The 20,650-nt window shown below is 41.9% G+C and overlaps 2 protein-coding genes across 2 annotated transcripts in view; one reads left to right on the forward strand and one right to left on the reverse strand.

Moving 5' to 3' along the window:
* The window catches only part of RCL1 (RNA terminal phosphate cyclase like 1), a 104,623-nt gene that overhangs the window by 68,459 nt on the left and 15,514 nt on the right, over window positions 1-20,650 (reverse strand). The gene's annotated exons all lie outside the window — the stretch shown is intronic.
* AK3 (adenylate kinase 3) lies at window positions 2,474-19,591 on the forward strand. Its single transcript, XM_065406556.1, has 5 exons — window positions 2,474-2,647; window positions 13,250-13,369; window positions 15,869-16,041; window positions 17,215-17,333; window positions 19,207-19,591. Exons 1-5 carry the CDS (start codon window positions 2,500-2,502, stop codon window positions 19,328-19,330), a joined length of 684 nt encoding a protein of 227 aa, XP_065262628.1. The 5' UTR covers window positions 2,474-2,499; the 3' UTR covers window positions 19,331-19,591.

Below are 20,650 nucleotides of genomic sequence, written 5' to 3' on the forward strand. Positions count from 1 at the left end.
GACCAGGAGTCCAGGGATGCTTGGATCTACAGAGGAAAGTGGCTCCAAGGGTTGTTCCATTCCCTTGTCTCTGACTGACATTCAGGGGCCCAGGAGAGGGTAAGGGACGTAGAAGGTAGACCTCAATGTAGATTACAAAATTGTTAATATAATTTATTCTTAGAATACTAGATTATTACAAATTTACCTTTACTGATTTTTTAAGAGATACAATTATTTTCAGAAACATGATGCTTGGAGAATGACAGCTTACATGCTTATGTTTTGGTTGGTTGTTTAATTATTTGAAATATTCAAGCTAATTAAGAAAATTCTTAGGAGGTCTTTGCTTTCTGTCAATGTGACAGCCCCCCTCCCTCCCCCAATGTCAAAGAAAATAACAACTCGGCCATTAAATCTTGTTTGTTACCTCCAAGTGTGTTTACACAGACTCTGAAGTGCAGCTTTATAACTTCTATTTTGCATTAAAATTCTATATTATTTTATGTTATACCCTGTTTTCAAAGATGTGTAAAAGCATTAGTTATTAAGATTTGTGGATTCATATAGAATATTTGATAGGAGCCTTTAACTGCAAATTGTAAATGTACTACCAATGGAAGGTTGTAAATCTAGGAACCACTTGGTCAAAAAGGTTTTAAAGGTGACCTCTGCATATTCCAAGAATGACCTAACTATGGGGCTATATTAATGTAGAATATACTATTTCTCTAAATAGTTTATGAGCTTTTTAGTGGTTCTCATTGTGTTCTGTGTTCTAGAAGACCTCTGAACCCAGCCAAAGCAGAAGTATAGCTGGCCTTACATGTTGTGTCTATATAATAAGCATGGTTATATGGATCCCCCATGCTCATGTGGTTTCTTTATATTATGCTATTGTGTAAAGAGCAAAAGCCACAACAGTAATGAATGCTTCGAAGAAGAGTCCTGGTCCTATAGCTTTTAGTTTTACACATGAGTAAAGTACAGGCCCAGCAGCAGTGAGAAGGGCATTCAGCACATAACCAAGTTAAACTTTAGTTAATGGTTACTTAGCATGTTAAGATAAGGGTAATCAAATCTCATGCTTCAGGCACATGCTGGTGTCAGGAAAAATACTTTTATTCTACATACAGGATCGCACAATTACATAGATAAATTAATTTAGACTTTGATGGACCAATGATGTACTGCACTACAACAAATCCTATGTGAGTTTGCCTCCTCTCTATCCTTCTATGTTGCAACTATGATGAAACCCCACTAGAACAAGGAGCTGGCCTGTGGAGGAGTCAATGATGTTTTTTACTACGGGGCTGATTTTTGTATATTGTAACCCCTATTTTATAGCCCACGACTAGATGACTGCCTCCATTCTGTGTAGTGGCTCTACCTCTGAGCCCTTTGTCATCTGAACTGGTGTAAAACTGTGTACTGGCACCCACCCTTTTCTGCATTTTCTTAGCAGCCATGAAAATATTAACCCAAGACCATTTGCCACAGGGCATAGGCATCCAATATGGGACTGACAGCAACCTCTTCAATCTTTTTTGTCTCTGTGCCAGAATTATTGACTTGAAAAGTTTTATCTTTGTTTGCATCTTGAGCTGCTACATTTAGTTCCCCGCGGAACTGCTGGACAGAGCTGTCTTGCAGCCTGTGAACTGTTGTACAGCAGTTTTTACATTGTCTTAGCTGGAATATGGACTTGTTTGCCAAGCATGATGTCCCAGCCAAGGCCTTCAAGGAGATGACTAGAGCAGTGCTAAAACTTTCACTCTGGAGGCGGTGCTATAGGGTTGATATGAAATTAAACAGGAATCCCCAACTTTATCTCCTCTGTTAATTCCCACTCAGAACCTGGCAAGTCCTTTTGAACTGTGCCACTGATTCATGACCAGCGGAGGGCACCTTTACAGCTGCCCGCTTTCCTGCCCTGTCAGTATCTTCCCCCTTCCCTTCCTGTCTCTGTCTCTCCCCCTCCAACTTTTCTTCTTTCCCTCCCGTCCCCCAACCAGCCCAGGGAGCCCGACCCAGGGCCAGCAGCTAAGCTAGTGGCTGCTCTGCCCTCGGCTGCTGAGTGAGTGTTGTGTTTGATGGGGCATGAGGCGCCTTTTATAACCAGCGCCAGTTGCCCCTGCAAGCTTCCCCGCCCCGCCTCCAGCCGAGCCACCTCAGCCTGCAACCTAGTGCAGCCCAGCGGGGAAAGGCCGGGGCTGCCTGCTGTAGGGAGTCTGGGCTCGGAGGGAGCTCGAGCTGCTGGCCTGCGTGGGGGAGAGACAGACCGGGGGCGGCCTGCTGCAGCGGGGAAGGGAAGGTTGAAGGCGGGGAGGAGGGGCTGGGCTGGGCTTTCTAGGCAGCGCTTCCACTTCCTGGCCCCGCGAGTGCAGCGCAGTCCCGCAGCAGCAGCAGCTGCCTCCCGCTGAGCCCGCACCCGCGGCACTAGCCCGGGGCTGAGGCTCCCGGGGCGCCGGCCAGCGAAACGGTTCCCCTCCCCCAGTCCTAGCGCGGCGGCTCGGCATGGTGGTGCGGCAGCTGCTGCGGGCCGTGATCATGGGCCCGCCGGGCTCCGGCAAGGGCACCGTGTCCTCCCGCATAGTCAAGCACTTCGCCCTGAAGCACCTCTCCAGCGGGGACCTGCTCCGGGACAACCTGCAGAGAAGGACAGGTAGGGGGCACAGACAGCAGCAGCCGTGTCTCCTCCCAGAGGCTGCGGGCCCTGCAGAGCCTGAGGCTGGCTGGTGAAGTGACCCTGAAGGGGGGGATGGTTGAGCTGGCACAGGGAGGATCCGAAATCCAGTAAGACCCTGTGTACCCAGCCTACCCGCCCCTGGCTGTGGCATTTATCCTGTCGCCAAGGAACGGGAGTGCTAGGAGCTGCCCTGTGTAGTGACAGCCCGGCTCCTTACTCCTGAATGAACTGGCTGTAGTCACAGGTGTTTGGGTAATGGGGATCCTGCTGTCCCCGGCTCCCTTGCCTAGATCTGAACTTGAATTCCCTTCCGGGACCGTGTGGGCCCCTTGTCCTTCTGAGATCGGTAAATCAAAATAGCCTGTGGTTTGGGGAATGTGTCCTTGGGCATTCAATTCACTGCTCTCAGTGAAGAGTTTGCCTGGGTGTCCTTGGCCATAACTCACTTGCTCAGGTTGCATGCCAGTGGGCCACCCATTCCTGCTGCCAGCTGTTTGCACTTCAGTGGTGAAACAGTTGCATGCTTGTTAACAAATCTCCACTATTGGAGATGCCTGGCATATCTTTCCCCCAGAGGTACTGAGTGCTCACATCTCTGATGGACTTCAGTCGAAGTTGTGGGTGCTCTAAAAACCAGGGCCCAAGTTACTGACTTTGGAATGACTTCACAATTAGCAGGGTGACTTCTGAAGACTTGGGTCATAGTTTGTAAAGTGCATTGGGTTATTTTGGGTCAAAAGGTGCTACATAAATGCATGGTATGATTAATAATAAGACCAACTGGGAGGGAGAGAGAGAGTGAGCCCAGAAGGAGACAACAGCTCCTTCTCCTTTCAGAGATTCCAAAGGTTGGTGAAGAGGGGAGTTTGGTTAGGTGATGCAAATTGGGAGAGCTGAACTGATGAAATGCAGGGGGGCCTTTTTGGTCACATGTTTAAATTAAATAACATACTTAAAAAGTGTTGAGGTGCTGAGAAACAAATCTGATGTGTACATATAGTTAAATAGAAACACAATCATCTGGAGGTAAGGGGGTAGATTTAGTGTCCCAAATAACTGGTTAAGCAGTCACAATTCATAATAGTGAAACACTGCTTCTTGGCAGTGATACCGATGACTTAAGGCTTTTGTTGAATTCAGGGCTGTCATACTTTTTCTCATATGAACCATATCTTAATAGAGAAATTATCTTGTGAAACATGTCCCTTCTTAATCGTGATCACATAACATTCCTGTGGCAACTACAGTCACAGTTTACAGGGAAAAGTAATGGTGGTATTATTAGAAGCATTTTTAGCTGTTCCTTAATTCCCTTTCCTAGACAGTATCATGTAATTAGCTAGTTATCCACAGGACACCCTCCCCCCATCCCTATAGTCCATGGACCACAGTTGAATGAACTGTGGTTTAACCATTTTACTGCATTTGGTAGGTGGGGTAAGGTACAGTCCTGACACCACAGATGGAATGTTGGTAGCTTTAAAGCAGAGAGCTTTATCAGGAACCAGCAGAAATGGGGTTAATATTAATTGTGCACATTTATAAAATGGTCATCTGTGTTTCACCTCTTTCTAACGTTTTGTTAAAAATAGATGAAGCATTGAGTGTGGCTGGACTCTACATGCAGTATAGGTTAAAACATTCCCCTTTATTTTTCTTACAATGGTATCCATCTGCAGAGGGTTGTTTATGTGTTTGCTTTGGCAGCTGGCATGAAACTCATTTAATTCATGAATATCTCTATGGAATATTTATATAAGAGGATTTTAATGTCTTGAAAGCACTTGGATATAAAGCAGTGTTCAGCAAAATCATGCTTGAAGTGAGTGCTCAGTAAAAGTACAGCGTATTGCTCAGTGTTTAGTTCTAGTGGTTTTAACATTAAATGGTATCTTAAACCTAGACTCTTAGATGTTGTCCCTGGAAAAGGCATAAAAAGTCTCACAAGCACGCACTGAGATTCCATCTATACTGCATTGTTTCCTGTGGACCCAATCCTAACACCCATGGAAGTCAAAAGGAGTTGAGATGACCCCTTAAGTTAGGGAATATTTAAAGGTGCTCACTGCTGTCATGGTTGTATTTGTAAGCATGGATGGGTTGTAGCTTCCCCCCCCATCCCTTATTAGCCAAACATTATTTGACTTTTTAGTGTCATAGGCCAAGATTTTCAGAAGTATCTAGTGATTTTGAGGTGCCTCAAATATTGGATGCCCAAACTCAGATGTATTAAGAGGTCTGCTTTTTCAGAAAGTGCTAAGTTACTTTTTTTCAAAATCAGGCCTCTTTAAGATGTCCCAGGTTGGCCTGCCAGAAAATGAGGAGCCTCAAAATCAGTAATTGCTTTCCAAAATGTTGCCTTACTCTTAAGTGTCTTTAAAAACAAACAAACAAACAAAAAAGACCAAACCCCTAATATTACCCTGTCTACAAGTAGCTTTTGTAACTGTCAGCAGTGACTGTTTACAAAACAATGGGCAGAATTTTCAAATGTGGGTATTGTCTACACTAACATTTTAATTGTTTGTAAGTAGTTGGGTTTAAAAGGAGCTACCCTGTTTGTGGATACAGACTAATAATAATAGTGATGTCAGCTGATAGTCTTACCCCCGTCAGAGTCTGATGGTATGTCTTCACTACCAATGTTAAAGCGCTGCCGTGGCTGTGTAGTCGAGGCACCAGTGCTGGGAGAGAGCGCTGTAAAAAACCCACTCCCACAAGAGGAGTAGCTCCCAGCGCTAGCAGCGCGGCTCCCAGCGCTGGTGCACTGTCTACACTGCCACTTTACAGCATTGAAACTTGCATCAATCAGGGTTGTGTTTTTTCACACCCCTGAGCAAGAAAGTTTCAGCACTGTAAAGTGGCAGTGTAGACAAGGCCTTAGACTGGTACATGGTTGTCTTTTAAGACAAGCTAAACATTCCTAACATTGATAGTGATTGTAGTGTGGACAGGGGCCACTAAGCATTCTTTGACTTGCATATAAACCACCTTTCTCTTCAGTAGTCTTGGCAGAACAATTTCAGTTTATATGGGAGCATATAGGGTAATCGTTGATGTTCAGCACTTTGACGCTATGAGTTACGTAAGTATGAAGTATTCTTGCACTACCGATGCTATATCTATTGAGGTAACTAAAAGACTTCAGTCACTAGAGCAGTTAATCTAGCACCTTTCACAATTACCTAAAAATATTCTTAAGCGATTTTGTTCTATAGATTAAAAATTAATTGTATAGTTGGGTTTAAAAGGAGCTACCCTGTTTGTGGATACAGACTAATAATAATAGTGATGTCAGCTGATAGTCTTACCCCCGTCAGAGTCTGATGGTATGTCTTCACTACCAATGTTAAAGCGCTGCCGTGGCTGTGTAGTCGAGGCACCAGTGCTGGGAGAGAGCGCTGTAAAAAACCCACTCCCACAAGAGGAGTAGCTCCCAGCGCTGGCAGCGCGGCTCCCAGCGCTGGTGCACTGTCTACACTGCCACTTTACAGCATTGAAACTTGCATCAATCAGGGTTGTGTTTTTTCACACCCCTGAGCAAGAAAGTTTCAGCACTGTAAAGTGGCAGTGTAGACAAGGCCTTAGACTGGTACATGGTTGTCTTTTAAGACAAGCTAAACATTCCTAACATTGATAGTGATTGTAGTGTGGACAGGGGCCACTAAGCATTCTTTGACTTGCATATAAACCACCTTTCTCTTCAGTAGTCTTGGCAGAACAATTTCAGTTTATATGGGAGCATATAGGGTAATCGTTGATGTTCAGCACTTTGACGCTATGAGTTACGTAAGTATGAAGTATTCTTGCACTACCGATGCTATATCTATTGAGGTAACTAAAAGACTTCAGTCACTAGAGCAGTTAATCTAGCACCTTTCACAATTACCTAAAAATATTCTTAAGCGATTTTGTTCTATAGATTAAAAATTAATTGTATAGTTTTTAAAAAAGTCACACTCTCTCTCTCTCTCTCTCATATATGAAATCAATTGGTTGGTTTTAATTTGCCCTGCTCATATACATTCAGCGGCAAAGATCATTTTCCTTACCTGTTGCTTTGACTATGTCGGCCCCTTTGCATCCCTTCACTGGCTCTCCTTTTTCTGTCGCATCAAACATAAGCTACTTGTCTTTACTTTCAAGGCCCTGCATGGCCTATTCCCCCCTCTCCCCCCACACCTATTATCTCTCATTGAGGTGTCGACTCCCACCTCTGATCGGCATATGATTCCAGACACTCTTGCTCCTTTGTTACATTTTCAGACAAGCACTATTGTTCTTTCTCCTGCGCTACTTCTCACGCTAGGTAGGTCCCTGTAAACATCTGCAAAGCTACTTCTTTATTCAAATTTCTTCTTAAAAATTCTCATTTGCTATGATGCCTATAACTAACTGGACAGTGGTTAGGCTGCTCTTGTGCTATCATGCGATCACTGCCTATCATGCTGACCAATATTGTCTCATTGTTTCCCTGTATTCCTGCATCAGTCTGTCTGTAGTTATCTGTTGTTTGTTGTTCTGTGCTTAGATTGTAAGCTCTTTGAGGTTGTGTTTGTACAGCGCCTACCACAGTGGGGTCCTGGAATGGCACTCCTAGTTGCTTAAGAAATGGGGAGGTGTTTTGAGAAGGCTGCTAAACATCTAGATAAGATGTTTGAGATGCAAAACTAAACAGAATGGGAGAAATCAGGACCAGGGAGGTAGGTTTGTGGGATGTAAAGGTGGTAGCTGAAGCCATGAGTGGAGATAACATGAGAGGGAGTGAGCATAGATTGGGAAAATGAGGCTAAAACCCTAAGCAATACCAACACAGAAGGATTGGGAGCAGAAACAGGAGTTGTCAAAGACACAAGTGAAGGAGTAGCCAGCTGGGGAGGAGGAGAACCCAGGGAACCCAGGGAAATACCAGGAAGAAAGAGTTGGAGAAATGCAATGGAGAAATTGAGAAGGAGAATAGAGAAGAGACTTTTGGAAGGCATTATATAGCAAGTTCTGGATCCCTTAGATTTTGTTCACTGGGAGGCCATTGGTGACCTTGAGGAGAGCAGAAGCCATCTTGAGTGAGGATCAAGACAGAAGCTGAGAGAGTGGGTGTAGATGGCACACTCAAGAATTTTGGTGGTAACTGGGAGGAAGGGGATAGATGGGAGGCTAGTTGTAAATGCCTCTCAAAGTTGTAACATTACTACATAGGAAAATTGGGGGTAACAATCTTGTTTTCCACAAAGAAATAAATGTTGTGAGTTTTGAAGATAGTGGAAAAAACCCACATTTCTCAATTCTATAACAGGTCTTTTTTCGAAAAGCAAAAAGATTTACAACTGTTTACTAATCCATAGAAGGTTAACTAGAGTTAGACTTTGCCTTTTCAGCATTTGCCACCCTGTTATAAACTTTGGCAAGGGTTCAGTTGTTGAAAAGAAGAGTCCTATTGAATGCATGTTCTTGAGGGTCCTTAGCAGTCTGCATTTATTATCATGCTTTCCTGCTTTGGAGAGGAGATTTTGTGATGCCTTCTCAGTTGCTAAGCAACCTGTTGCCTAGTGAACATGGTCCAAGTTTGTTGGCTCTGTGTAGTAACTTCCCACAAGGACACCCTAAGCTATTGCCGAAGTTTTGTAAATAGACATCCATTTTATGCTTTTGGCAGGAACTGAGAATTATAATGGCTCTAGGTCCACAGTTCACCAGATCAAGTCCTACATTATTTTCAGGGCCCAGATTTCTGTAAAAATGTATGGCCTTGTATACATGCAGGTTTTGTACCAGTATAACTATTTCAGTTAGCATGACCTTAAGGTGGATGTAGTTATACTGGCATAAAGAGTTACTCCTGACAGAATTCATATGGCCCGCATTTTTCTGTGCCCCCCGTGCAGAAAAACACAAAAAAAATCTGCCAGGGGACACGCACCTCTTCCCTGGCAGACCAGGCAGCGCGTCTGTTCCAGCGTGCCTGGAGCAGCCTCAGAGATGGGGGAGGGGGTCTGGGTGTGCATGCCTGGGTGATTGATCACCGTGGGAGTGGGGGAGGCAGGGCTGGGGGGGACGGGACTACTGCAGCTCAGTGACGTGGAAGGGTAGGGCTTTTTATTATGCACAAGACAGACTAGAGGCAGAAATGTAGCAGCCTGCCTGAGTTAATTGATTTCATTCTCTGAAGCAAAAATGTAACAGCCTGCCTACATAGTAACATTGTTAATGTTCCTATTGTTAGTTAACTGTTCCCATTCTCAGTCAATTCTCCCAGGAGCATAAAACCTGTGAAAGTTTTAAGGTCCCTACATTGCCAGAGTTATGTAAAGGAGCCTTATTATAAATGACAGTAAGGGAATCCTCAGATAGGAAGATCTGTGTGCTTTCTCACTTTTTTCCTGTGCTAGAGTAGCTCAGGATTTATTTTACTTACCAATTTAGGGGGGGGGGGAAGACTTTGAGGGCAAATAAAACTTTTACCAAGCAGTCAATAAAATATCAGGACAATCAGAACCAAGCACTTCCCAAAGTACCCAGCCAGGTCCAGGACAATGATTAGCAAAACTGTATGACTTTCATATGTGAAGGTCTGAGCAATTTAAAATGACATTTTACTTTTTTCCCCCTCCCCTGTTTGGAGTTCTGTAATGTAATTTAAATGAAAATCCAGGATTATAACTGGAATGCAGGGTATTAGTTACCAAGTGTTTATAACTTAACTTTCATGTGTTTAGGAAATGTTGAATAGTTATTGTGACTTCTTTTTTCTGTATTGTAGTTTAAATAAATTACCAAAACAATTGAAACTGATGTGATTATATTGCATTATTTTGACAAATAAAATATGCAGAATTCTGAATTTTTTTGGTGCAGAATCTCCCCAAGAGTAATAAGTTTATTCCCCTTCCCTGTCTGCACTTAGGGGGTGTACCACTTTAGTTGTACCAGTATAAGAGGTACAATTTGCATGTGTAGACGAGGCCAATGGTTCTCTGCTGCAGCAAAAAAGTAAGGTATATAAAAGAATAGAACCAGTTCCTTCTCCCACCCTCTCATATTGAGATCCTCTTTCCAGTTTGCAAAACACTCCAAAATTTGAAACGCGAGGACAACCCTGGTGTTCCTGACACCGCTGCAGTGTTACAGCAGGGTTTAAACTAGCATGGTTTTGCTCACAGTACAGACATTTCCCTTCCTGCCCCCTTTACCCCCAAAGAAAAAAAAATGAAAACCCAGTCCCAATTGCTTTTTGTTTCATTGCTAAATGAAAATAGCTAAACTTGCATTAGAGTGATGAATCCAGCCCTCCGTGCTAGTAGCATGGGTCTATAGTGTGTGCCAGTAATGGGAATTCCCCACACTCCTTACTGCTAGAACACCCGAGATAAAAGTAGTATGGCAGCAGGTGGAGAATTGACATGCTTTAAAAGTGAATTTTAAAATACACTTTTAATCTGTCTTGAAGCAGCTACTTGCTTGGCAGTTGCAGTAGGAGAATATATGTTGTGTCTGCCCTTTTTCCCTAACCACACCCAGAACTAGGTGGGTACAGGATCCGTGCCAGTTGGGGCAAATGGAAATGGTAACAAGGGTAGGAAGCTCTCAGTAATGCTAATAAAGTGGGTTAAGCTAGGCATATGCATGATGAGAGCACGATGTTAGCACGGAGAGCTGGTTTCATGATATTGTGGTGGTGGTAGAGACTGCTTGACTAAATTACTTGAACTCGCATAAAATGAGAGGGATAGAGAAGACTGAATATTTGGATTTCTGAAATGTGTGACACAGTCTCCCCCAGGATAAGACACTCAGGACCAGCTTTAACTCAGCTACATTTCCCTAGTATAACACCCCTTGAATGAGAAACTTTACAGGATACTAGGTATTTGAGTCAAAGGTTTATAGTCTCTGCAAAATGTGTGTCTATAGGAGGATGTAAACGACTACTGTTTATAGGCTCTGCAAAGATTTATAATCTCTGCAAAATGTGTGTATATTGGATGATGTGGACAGTATAAAAATATAGTCCTAGCCTGATTGGTATAGTAGTTGGCAGATTAATGCTTTCAGTCGTAGATCCTCTGCTCCTGAATCCCTCCTTCATCTCTGGCCCCATTAGTAAAGTGATCACTTTGTGCCTACATGAGAGGTTTTTAGATCCTGGCTACTCTGGGGTTTGCTTTTGGGTGGCTGGAGCAAATACTGTTTGATAAAGACTTGGAATTTCAATGCATGAGAGTTCTTTTCCTGAGGAACTGTAGTGCCATTGATTGAGTTCCTGCCCTATGGCTGCTCTGGGGCAACTACAGTGGAGATCAAGTAGAGTGCGTTTATACAACTAAAACCTAAATTGCCCCACATGCTGTTGTGTGGGAACTGGTGGGACTGCAGAGTAGTGTAATCCCCTGCTTTGTGTTCCCCATCACCAAAACCTCAGGGCCCCAGCAGAGGGGAATATATGGGGTCCTAGGAGCTCCATTCTGTGGCGGGGAGAGGCTCACCTTCCATTTTTATGAAGAAGAGGTTCTCCCATCCCATGTAACTGTATCTAGCTCACCAGGACTAAACTCGTGAGGGCCAGGTTTCCATGTCTTCTTCCTTCTGTGTAGTGCTGATCATGGTGAGGGAAATCTTTTCGCAATGTAGGCAGAGTAACGAAAGCCATGCCTGTTGGAGAAGGGTGGGCCAAGAGCACATCCTGGGACTAGGAAAGGGGTAGCATGGGTACAAAGAAATAGAAGTGTCTGGATTCAAGTTGTTTTGATTTTAAAACTGCCATGACTTTGAATTTGACCGTTCCTAGACTTGGGATATTTGAAATCTGGACCTGAGTGGTGTGGCTGATGTCCATCTCTCAGGGAAAGTGTAATTTCAAAGCCTAGTTGTGAATATGAACACTTTGCCTTAATTAAGGAAGATGTTCCTGCCCTTCTATTGCTGCTTTAAAAACAAACAAAACCTGAAGGCCACTTTTTCCAGTGCTTGAGTGCATCAGTTGTGAGGCATGTGAGACTTGCTAAGGAAGGAGCTAGTAATACTCTGTAAATGGAAAGCTTCTTTTTCTCTTCAGGTTTGCTTACTGCCCTTGTCACCATAGTACTTGAGTGCCTTCTCATAGTTCTTTAAGCATGCAGAAAACTGTAATTAGAAGAACTGCAGCCAAGACCTTAAAAATTGTAAGGTTTCGGCACTTGCAGTTTTTCGGTGTCTTCCCATTCCCATACAATTCTCCTGTTTGGGGTCCTGTAGCTAGCTCAAGAAGAAAGTAAGTATCTGAATGAACAGTAATGATCCAGTTCTGCAAATCCCCCATGTATAAAATCAATCATGTTCTACAGTGCGAGGACTCGGTCCTAATTTCATAGTTAAAGGACAGAAGGGACTATTATGATCGTCTAGTTCAGTGGCTCTCAACCTTTCCAGACTAATGTACCCCTTTCAGGAGGCTGATTTGTCTTGCGTACCCCCAAGTTTCACTTCACTTAAAAATATAAAAGTGTCACAGCACATTATTACTGAAAAATTGTTCACTTTCTCATTTTTACCATGGAATATAAATGTACTTACATTTCAGCATATAGTATATAGAGCAGTATAAACAAGCCATTGTCGGTATGAAATTTTAGTTTGTACTGACTTTGCAAGTGCTTTTTATGTAGTCTGTTGTAAAACTAGGCAAATATCTAGATAAGCTGATGTACCCCCAGGAGTACACATACCTCTGGTTGGGAACCAATGATCTAGTTGACCTGGATAACACCAGCCAAAGGACCTCCCCAAATAACTTCTGCATCAGACCACTAACTTCTGCTTAAGCTATAGCATATTTACATAGCAATTTGTGAGGGCATGTTTTGTGTACTTCTTGTTTTTTGAGGAAACCAACCATAATAAATGGATGCCATCTAACCAAACCAGTGGGGGAGTGCTGGTACTAAATGTTAGTCAATACCATGTGAATACAATAGTGTCCACAAACAATTTATGAAAGCATATATCACTTATAAACACTCCCTTGTAAATCTGGATAAAGTGAAAGAAATAACATTCTCTAGCTATAGTGTTTGACACATGTTGCTTTCTTAAATACTCAAGGAGGCATCTAGTTGGAACTTAGATATTGTCTTTTAGTGAAAACATCATCCATCTGAAAAAGACATTAACATTCACCAGACTGTAGAACTTAATGCTAAACTACATGCGGAAAAATAGTCAATAGGACCTCAACTTTTTGAGCAGGAAATATGAGGCAGAGTTAGGCCCTTTCATTCTTACTGGACCCAGTGCATTTGTTTTCCTGGTTTGTTCTACCTTTTTAAAGAGGCTCCACTAATGACTCTCCTGTTTTCAGGCTTAGGACCTGATCCTGCAAACACACACATGAGTAACTTTACTCAGTGTGAATAGCTCCACTGGCATCTGCTTTAAGTTGCAGTGAAAATAAGGGGAAAATATTTTTTTAGATTTTAAAAGATACCACGTGTCAGTCACTGATAATTCACAACCCTTCCACCCTCAGGCTTCTGACTAGTTATTTGTAGATTTCTGGGCTGCGGAGGGGTATTGCTACATTGGTATGTGTTTATTTTGCTTCCATAGAGGTCGGTGTCATTGCCAAGACCTACATTGATCAAGGGCAGCTTATTCCAGATGACATCATGACACGGCTGATGCTGAATGAGCTGAAAAATCTACACCGGTACCACTGGCTGCTGGATGGTAAGTTAAGATACAAGGGGAAATCATTTGTGTGTGGGAAAGACAGGAAATGTGAAAGGGACAAAATCTTTCCAATCTACTTCTATGACAATTAGTGGACACTTAGTAATTATGCCAGGGTCTTGAGAGTCAGAAAATCAGAGTTCTGCTTCTGACTCTTCCATTAACCTATGTGACCTTGGGCAAATGACAGCCTCTCTGCCTCAGTTTCCCCATACATAAAATGTGGATAATAGTATGTATTCTACTTTACAGGGATAGTGTGAAGCTTAATTAATGTTAATAAAGAGTTTTGTGATTCTTGGATGGAAGGCGAAAGATCAAAATGGTATTAGTTCATACAGGGCCTATCACAATGGGGATCTCGTCCATGACTGGGGCTCCTAGGTCGTATGGCATAATACAAATAGCAGAATTTTTGTTCTAGAAGTTTTTCTTTTTTAATCCTTATCCTTTCAGGGTATAACCATTTTTTGGTAAAGTTACAAATTGAAACAGTCAAGCTTTTTGCAGAGCTGTAAATGCTTTTCCTCGGCACTCAAACTATATCCATGGTTCATTGTACCTCTGCATATACTTTTTGGGGTTTGTATACATACCTTTTTTGATGTAGCAGTAGATCAAATATGATTTCACTGAAATGGTACTTACTGCACCTTTCATCCAAGTGTCTCTTGAAGCACTTCAGCTCTCATAACAGCCCTGTGAAGTGTAAAACCTGTTTGCCAGTTGAGTAAACAGAGGCACAGAATGGCTCAGTGACAAAGTCACAAAATGAGTCAGCAATAGAGCTGCAACTCCCAACTCTCACACATCTAATTTTTAGACACATGCCCTCATCTACAGGTCATCTCGGAAATGGAATGAGAGGATCATCTGTTGTAATACAAGTGGGATCTGAAGGACTGTAACATATACACACAAAATGAAGTACTTGGCATAAGTGAATCAGCTCTTCACTTTGTGGGCATGTCATTAAGCTGAAATACTAGCTGTAAGGTATTCAGATTTTTTCAATATGTGCTTTGTTGTAAGGCTCATTTGCCTTATTTGTCCTTACTCTGGTGATAGGGCAGTAATTGCCATTTCCTAATAGTATGCAAAAAGGGCTTTCTTCAGTTTAAACCTACTAGAGCTTGTCTACATGGGGAAATTTACTGCCATAGCTAAAACGGAATTAGATATTCTGAAATAACTTGCCCTATGGACACTATTCCAGAAAAGTAACTCTTATTCTAGAATAATAGCAATAGTGGAATAGTTGCTTCTGCTGTAGCTATTGCTGGTCAATTGCCCCACGTAAACAAGGCTTTAGCAATAGGTGCTTAAACTCTTTGTGCAGAGACATTGGTTCTCTCTCTTCTTTCTCTCAAGGTAGATTAGGTTTATTCAGTAACGAAGATGTTATCTTAGGGCACGTCTTCACTACCCGCCGGATCGGTGGGTAGCAATCTATCTATTGGGGATCGACTTATTGCGTCTAGTGAAGACGCGATAAAATCGATCCCCGATGGCTCTGCCGTCGACTCTGGAAATCCACCGCGGCAAGAGGCGGAAGCGGAGTCGACCGCGGCGCAGCTGCGGTCGACTCGCCGCCGTCCTCACAGCCAGGTAAGTCGACCTAAAATACGCAATTTCAGCTACGCTATTCACGTAGCTGAAGTTGCGTATCTTAGGTCGACACGCCTCCCCCCTCCCCCCCGGTAGTGTAGACCTAGCCTTAAAGACACTCCATTGCTCAGATCTGTTGTTAATCTGAAATAATTTGATTAAAATTAACTACTGCCTTGATTCAAAAGTATGGTTGAAAGAGCAAAAAAAATCAGTATATTTCTAGTTTCTGTTGTTAATGATGCCACAGACTCCTATACCATCTAAGTAAATATTTTTACTGACCTTGTTCTTTAGTAGAACTTTGGACACTAGATAGTTTAGGGCAGGGCCTGTTGTCAGTTTCCTTTCAGGCAAAATAATCCTTGTAACATCTCCAGTAAACTTCAGTGGTGACACAAAGGATGAATTTGACCCTTTATGGCTACTACCCGTTACTTCCCTACTTCGTCCTGACTTTTGCACTACTTTGGAAATAAATGTTTTGTAATGAATGTTGAGATCACCCAGGCTGCTCAGAATGGATTTTGTGGAGAACTTTTCAAAATCTGATGTCCAGTCAAAGTGGCCAGTGACGGAACAAAGATGAATGGGAGGAAACAGGAAATAAAAGCAGCTATGGATTTTTACTGTGTCTTGGAGGTAGCTGGCAAGTGAAATGAGGAAAGAGGGTAGGAGAGGACTAGCAAATGGGAGTGGGGACACAATGGGACAATATCCAGAAAAACTAAAGGGGGTGAGGTAACCCCAAGTTAAGTGATACTCCAGAGTAGAGATTGTTGTGCTATCTGACTAGCAGTTTCTTTTAAGTTGGATCTAGGCCATTTACTATGTGTTAAATAATGTAACTCTGCCTTTGCTCTCCTACTAGTTTATTTTTCCTTAAAGGTTTTCCCAGAACAGTTCCACAGGCAGCAGCTCTGGATGAAACATGTCAGATAGATACTGTGATTAACTTGGATGTGCCATTTGAGACCATTAAACAACGGCTCACTGCACGCTGGATCCATCCTGGTAGTGGCAGAGTCTACAATCTTGAATTCAGTCCTCCCAAAGATGTTGTAAGTGTTAAGTTGTAAGATGTAAAGCTAAGTGTGAGTTGTGATTGTATTTATCTAATGCACCTGGAACCCATTCTTTCCCTACTTCAAGCAGAGGTTCTGGAACTATAATATGCATATTGTAGTGCATTGAAATAGTTTGGAACACGAGTGAAATCAAGAAGTGGATTCTTGAATGGTTGAAATGCACCAGAGTCATTATAAGAGCATGATGTTTTTTCATTACTGACTTTTGATATGCTTATCATAGGATGCTACCGGTGCAATTTGTTAAAGTATTTTTAAAACAATTCCAAAACTACTTGCTCGTATAACTCACAGGTCAAATCAGCTTAATAAATGGTTAGTCAAAACTGTTAAGAGAACGCTTAGGTTTCAGTGTCCCTCATACTGTGGGCCAAATTCTGTCCTCTGGTATACACAAAAATGACTTCGAGTGTTGCATGTGTGTAAGTGAGGGCAAAACTTGGCCCCGTATCATGTAGGATTAAGTTCTAATGACTTCTACTTGTTAGCACTAAAGTCTTCTCAAGCTACTGCTGTTTTAAATCACTCAACCTCACTATTAAAAGATGTAAAGTGCCTCCAAAAGAAATTGAAAGTGCAAGGTGAGGTTCAAGTAAAAACCTGCTGTTTAGGCCCATGTTTTGTTTGGTCATTCCTGCAACCGTTCTGCTCTGTTGGTTTTTATGCTGTCTGCTGTACACTAGTCATTGTAACATCTCTTCCATATTCTAACTTCCAACCATACGGCCATGCTGCTCTTCACCTTTTACAGTCTGTTCTCAGAGACCAAAAATCATATCTGCCTTTTAGTTCTGCCAGTTGTCCATGACGTTACTGAAACGATTCTAGACATCCATTCTGCTCCACCATACATCAAGGGTCACTATGCATAGGTTCCTGTGTGTAGTACATGTGACTTCACTGACTTGTGCTCCTCTACTACAATCTGAAAACCACAGCTACTCCATGCATCTGGTGTTTGAGGAAGTATGTTTTGGAAACTGCTGAAAGTAAACATCTCACCAGATAAGATATGGATGGTAGCTTGTTCTCTAGTTTAGCTGAGAGCTGTTTTTTCTTTGACTAACTAGAAATTGATACTAACAGACTAACACAAAGTCCACTTAAACAGAAATATAAAGCCATTTTGCTCTTAACCACAATTAGGGCCTTGATGATATTACCAGAGAGCCACTTGTTCAGCGTGATGATGATAAGCCAGAGACTGTTACCAAGAGACTGAAGGCTTATGAGGCACAGACAAAGCCTGTTCTGGACTATTACCGGTAAGTAGTAAATAAACAAAAATACTTCTCTCCACATTAGGATGAACAGGAACAACCTGTTTTTCTCTTAAAAATGCACAAATACCATATTGGTGAATAATTACTTAGCATTTAAGTCACTTTCCGTCTCAACTTGTTACACAATAACAGTAAATGTATAATGACATATGTTATATTACGGGTAGATTCCCCCTGCTATTTACTTGATTAAAACCTCTTTTCCAATAGTACTTCAGGAACTAAAAGGTACAGTCATGTATAGCACCTTGTTACTGTAAAGCTTCCTATGACTGCAGGAAAATCAAAATGATCAACACTTCAAAAGCAAGGGCAAGTTCCACAACTGTGGAGCTCTGTTTTCAGTAGGCATTTCCTTCCCGGAATTTTCATTGTATCAAATGTCTGCCAATTTTTTTTTTTACCTCACTGGCTGGCCAAGGACTTAGGGTATTAAAAGTTGCTAGGAGATAAAGGACTAAAAATCAGTAAGTGACATGAGAGTGGGTAGAAAAATTTGTGACTTAATAAAAAAATTGAGTCATACTTTAAAAACAAGAGCGTGTATGAATATGGTATGCTGCATTGTAGGGGGAAAATGGGGAGAGAAAAGTAGTCAAGCCTTGGAATAGTTGATGGGTTTTCCCAAATCTGTCTTTAAGCAAAGGTGTTCTAGTTAATGTGCAGATATTTTATGAATACCAGTGGGGTAATAATGGATGTAGATGTTTATAGACATTTATCCAAATACTAAATTGACCATTTGTCACTCAGAAATAGTCCAACGCCTTCCAGTAATTTCCCTGCATGTCTTGGACAGGGAGGGAGGGATAGCTCAGTGGTTTGAGCATTGGCCTGCTAAACCCAGGGTTGTGAATTCAATCCTTGAGGGGGCCACTTAGGGATCTGGGGCAAAATCAGTACTTGGTCCTGCTAGGGAAGGCAGGGGGCTGGACTCGATGACCTTTCAAGGTCCCTTCTAGTTCTAGGAGATAGGACATCTCCATTTAAAAAAAAAAAAAAGTGCTTTCTCTGGAGAGAAGAGGTTGAAGAGAGGGTACTTTAGGTCAGCAATGGTTTTACTGACTTCAGTGGACTTCCTTGAGGGCACATGTGTATTTTAGGATCGGGGCCTATTTTATCAAGTCATAGTATGATGACAGTGTACTCTATGTAAAAATGCCATTGACAGAACATCTATGTGGCAACTAAACAGTCATTCCCAAGGCAAATTCTAGTTACATCTTTACTCTGTTTACATGGAATAACCTTTAAAATTTAGTGTTTTTGCCCACTTGGCTATATATAACAATAAAATAGATTGTATTAGTATTTGATAGCCCTAAATCAAGGCTTTTAGAGGCAATGTCATTTTATGTTCAGCAATGATTATGTAGTACCTGCTTACCTTAGGACTGACCCTTCATTCTTCATTAGCCCACAAAAGCTTATGCTCAAATAAATTTGTTAGTCTCTAAGGTGCCACAAGTACTCCTGTTCTTTTTGCTGAGACAGACTAACACAGCTGCTACTCTGAAACCTTCATTCTTTGTTTCCATTTTCTTCATAGTTCAGTAGTGACTACCTCAGAGTGCTTTTTGTCCTTTGGAATAGACCAGATCTGATATGGTCACTAACTTTGTCTCCCTTTCATGTATACCACTCCAGAAACAAAGCATGAAACTTTTGACATAGCTAGTTTCTTCTTTTAGAAAACAGAAGGTTGCTCTTGGGGCTGAACTCTTACATGTCAACAATGTTGCCAACATTCCTCCACCAGGACAACCTTTGAAGTATCTTTCAACTCTGAAGTGAAGATGCTGATAGAATGGACAAAACTGATTTGTCTACACTTGTTCTTTTGTCTCCCCTTTAGGAATAAAGGTGTACTGGAATCTTTCTCTGGAACAGAAACCAATAAGATCTGGCCAATGGTGCATGCTTTCCTCCAAGCCAAATTACCAGAAGTGAGCCAGGAGGAAGCTGCCCCACACAGATGAAGTTGGATCTTTATTTATAAGCACAACTACTGGCTGTCTCCATTTTCAGAGTGATTCTCTCCAGAATGTTAGAAACTTGCAAAAATCATGGTTTTGTTTTACATGTCAAACGGATCAAACCGTCACCCCACAGCTTTTCAACTTTGTGCATTCCGATTTTTCACTTCTCTATACTCATTTTAAAGCTGTATTTTTATATTAAATTTACCTAATTCTTATAAAATAGTGACCAATTGTAATAAAAGCAACTAAAGTTTCATGTCTGTGCATTTGGCAAAAAAAAGTCAGTGTCCTTTTTCTGAAACGCTTATGTGGATTTTTAGAAAAATGAATTTGAGTAAAGGCACAAGCATTTCTTTCTCAAGATGATGCATTAGGCAAGATGGCTTATAAAAACTCATAGTAGAAGTGTTCAATTCACATTACAAGTGTCACAACCGCTCATGCTTACCAAGCATTTGCTGAAAGGTGTAGAACAATGCCTTTATACTGTACTTACTATACTGTAGAAAAGATGCCTTTAGCTAGATACTGTGGATACCAAAGTCATGTAGTGAAAGTGGTGTAGCTGGAGGCTGAGTAAGGAAAACAGTGGTAACTTTCACACTGAGAGCTGGTTACAGTTCAAACTCCTGTACTTGTTCAGAGGATTAGGTTGTCTTGATAGCCCCACTCTTCCAAACTGGATCATTGTCACAAGATAAATCACAAATGGATAAAATCTGAAGATCCTAGTGTCAGTGGTGTTACCAGTAACAGTAACCCAATGCACCATTCTGCCCCCCTGGAATTAATTCAACAGGCAATGGAAAACTGAAACTTTGCTTATGATCATGGTAAGGATTTTGTTCCTCACCTGGTGAGCTTTCACAAAATGGCTTAGGCAAATGGTGACCAGTCACTTTGAACAGTGCAGAAAATTCATCTGGAAAACTTAATCCAAAAACCTATTCAATGAAAGGGAAAATAGCTTGACAGCTATAAGAGATTTATGCACATGAGTGCAGAGCATACCAGACTTAATATTCAAAGCCATGAATTTGAAATGTGAGGTCAAGAAAAAGGCCAAGATAACTCTGGCTACATTCCTAGCCCACAAGGAGACCATTCTCTGTAAGGATCTGTTCCCCCTATTAGCAGAGTGATAAAGTGAGAGTTCAGGAGAGCTATTGAATTACAAGGGAAGAAAGTAGGGCCAGATCCACAAAGGCACACTGGGCTCCTGACTTCCACTGAAGTCAATGGAAATTAAGAGTACCAGTGCCTTTCTGGGGCTGGCCCTAGATATTACATGTCTAGTTGGACTACTCCAGCAGTAGC

Source organism: Emys orbicularis, chromosome 6 (assembly GCF_028017835.1).
Source record: "Emys orbicularis isolate rEmyOrb1 chromosome 6, rEmyOrb1.hap1, whole genome shotgun sequence".
Classification (NCBI taxonomy): Eukaryota; Metazoa; Chordata; order Testudines; family Emydidae; genus Emys; species Emys orbicularis.

Bases quoted from the DNA above. Each gene is read 5' to 3' on its own strand.
- AK3 (XM_065406556.1), top strand. From the start codon at position 2,500: ATGGTGGTGCGGCAGCTGCTGCGGGCCGTGATCATGGGCCCGCCGGGC. The intron at 2,648-13,249 runs GTAGGGGGCACA...TTGCTTCCATAG, and splicing joins CAACCTGCAGAGAAGGACAG to AGGTCGGTGTCATTGCCAAG. The intron at 16,042-17,214 runs GTAAGTGTTAAG...AACCACAATTAG, and splicing joins TCAGTCCTCCCAAAGATGTT to GGCCTTGATGATATTACCAG.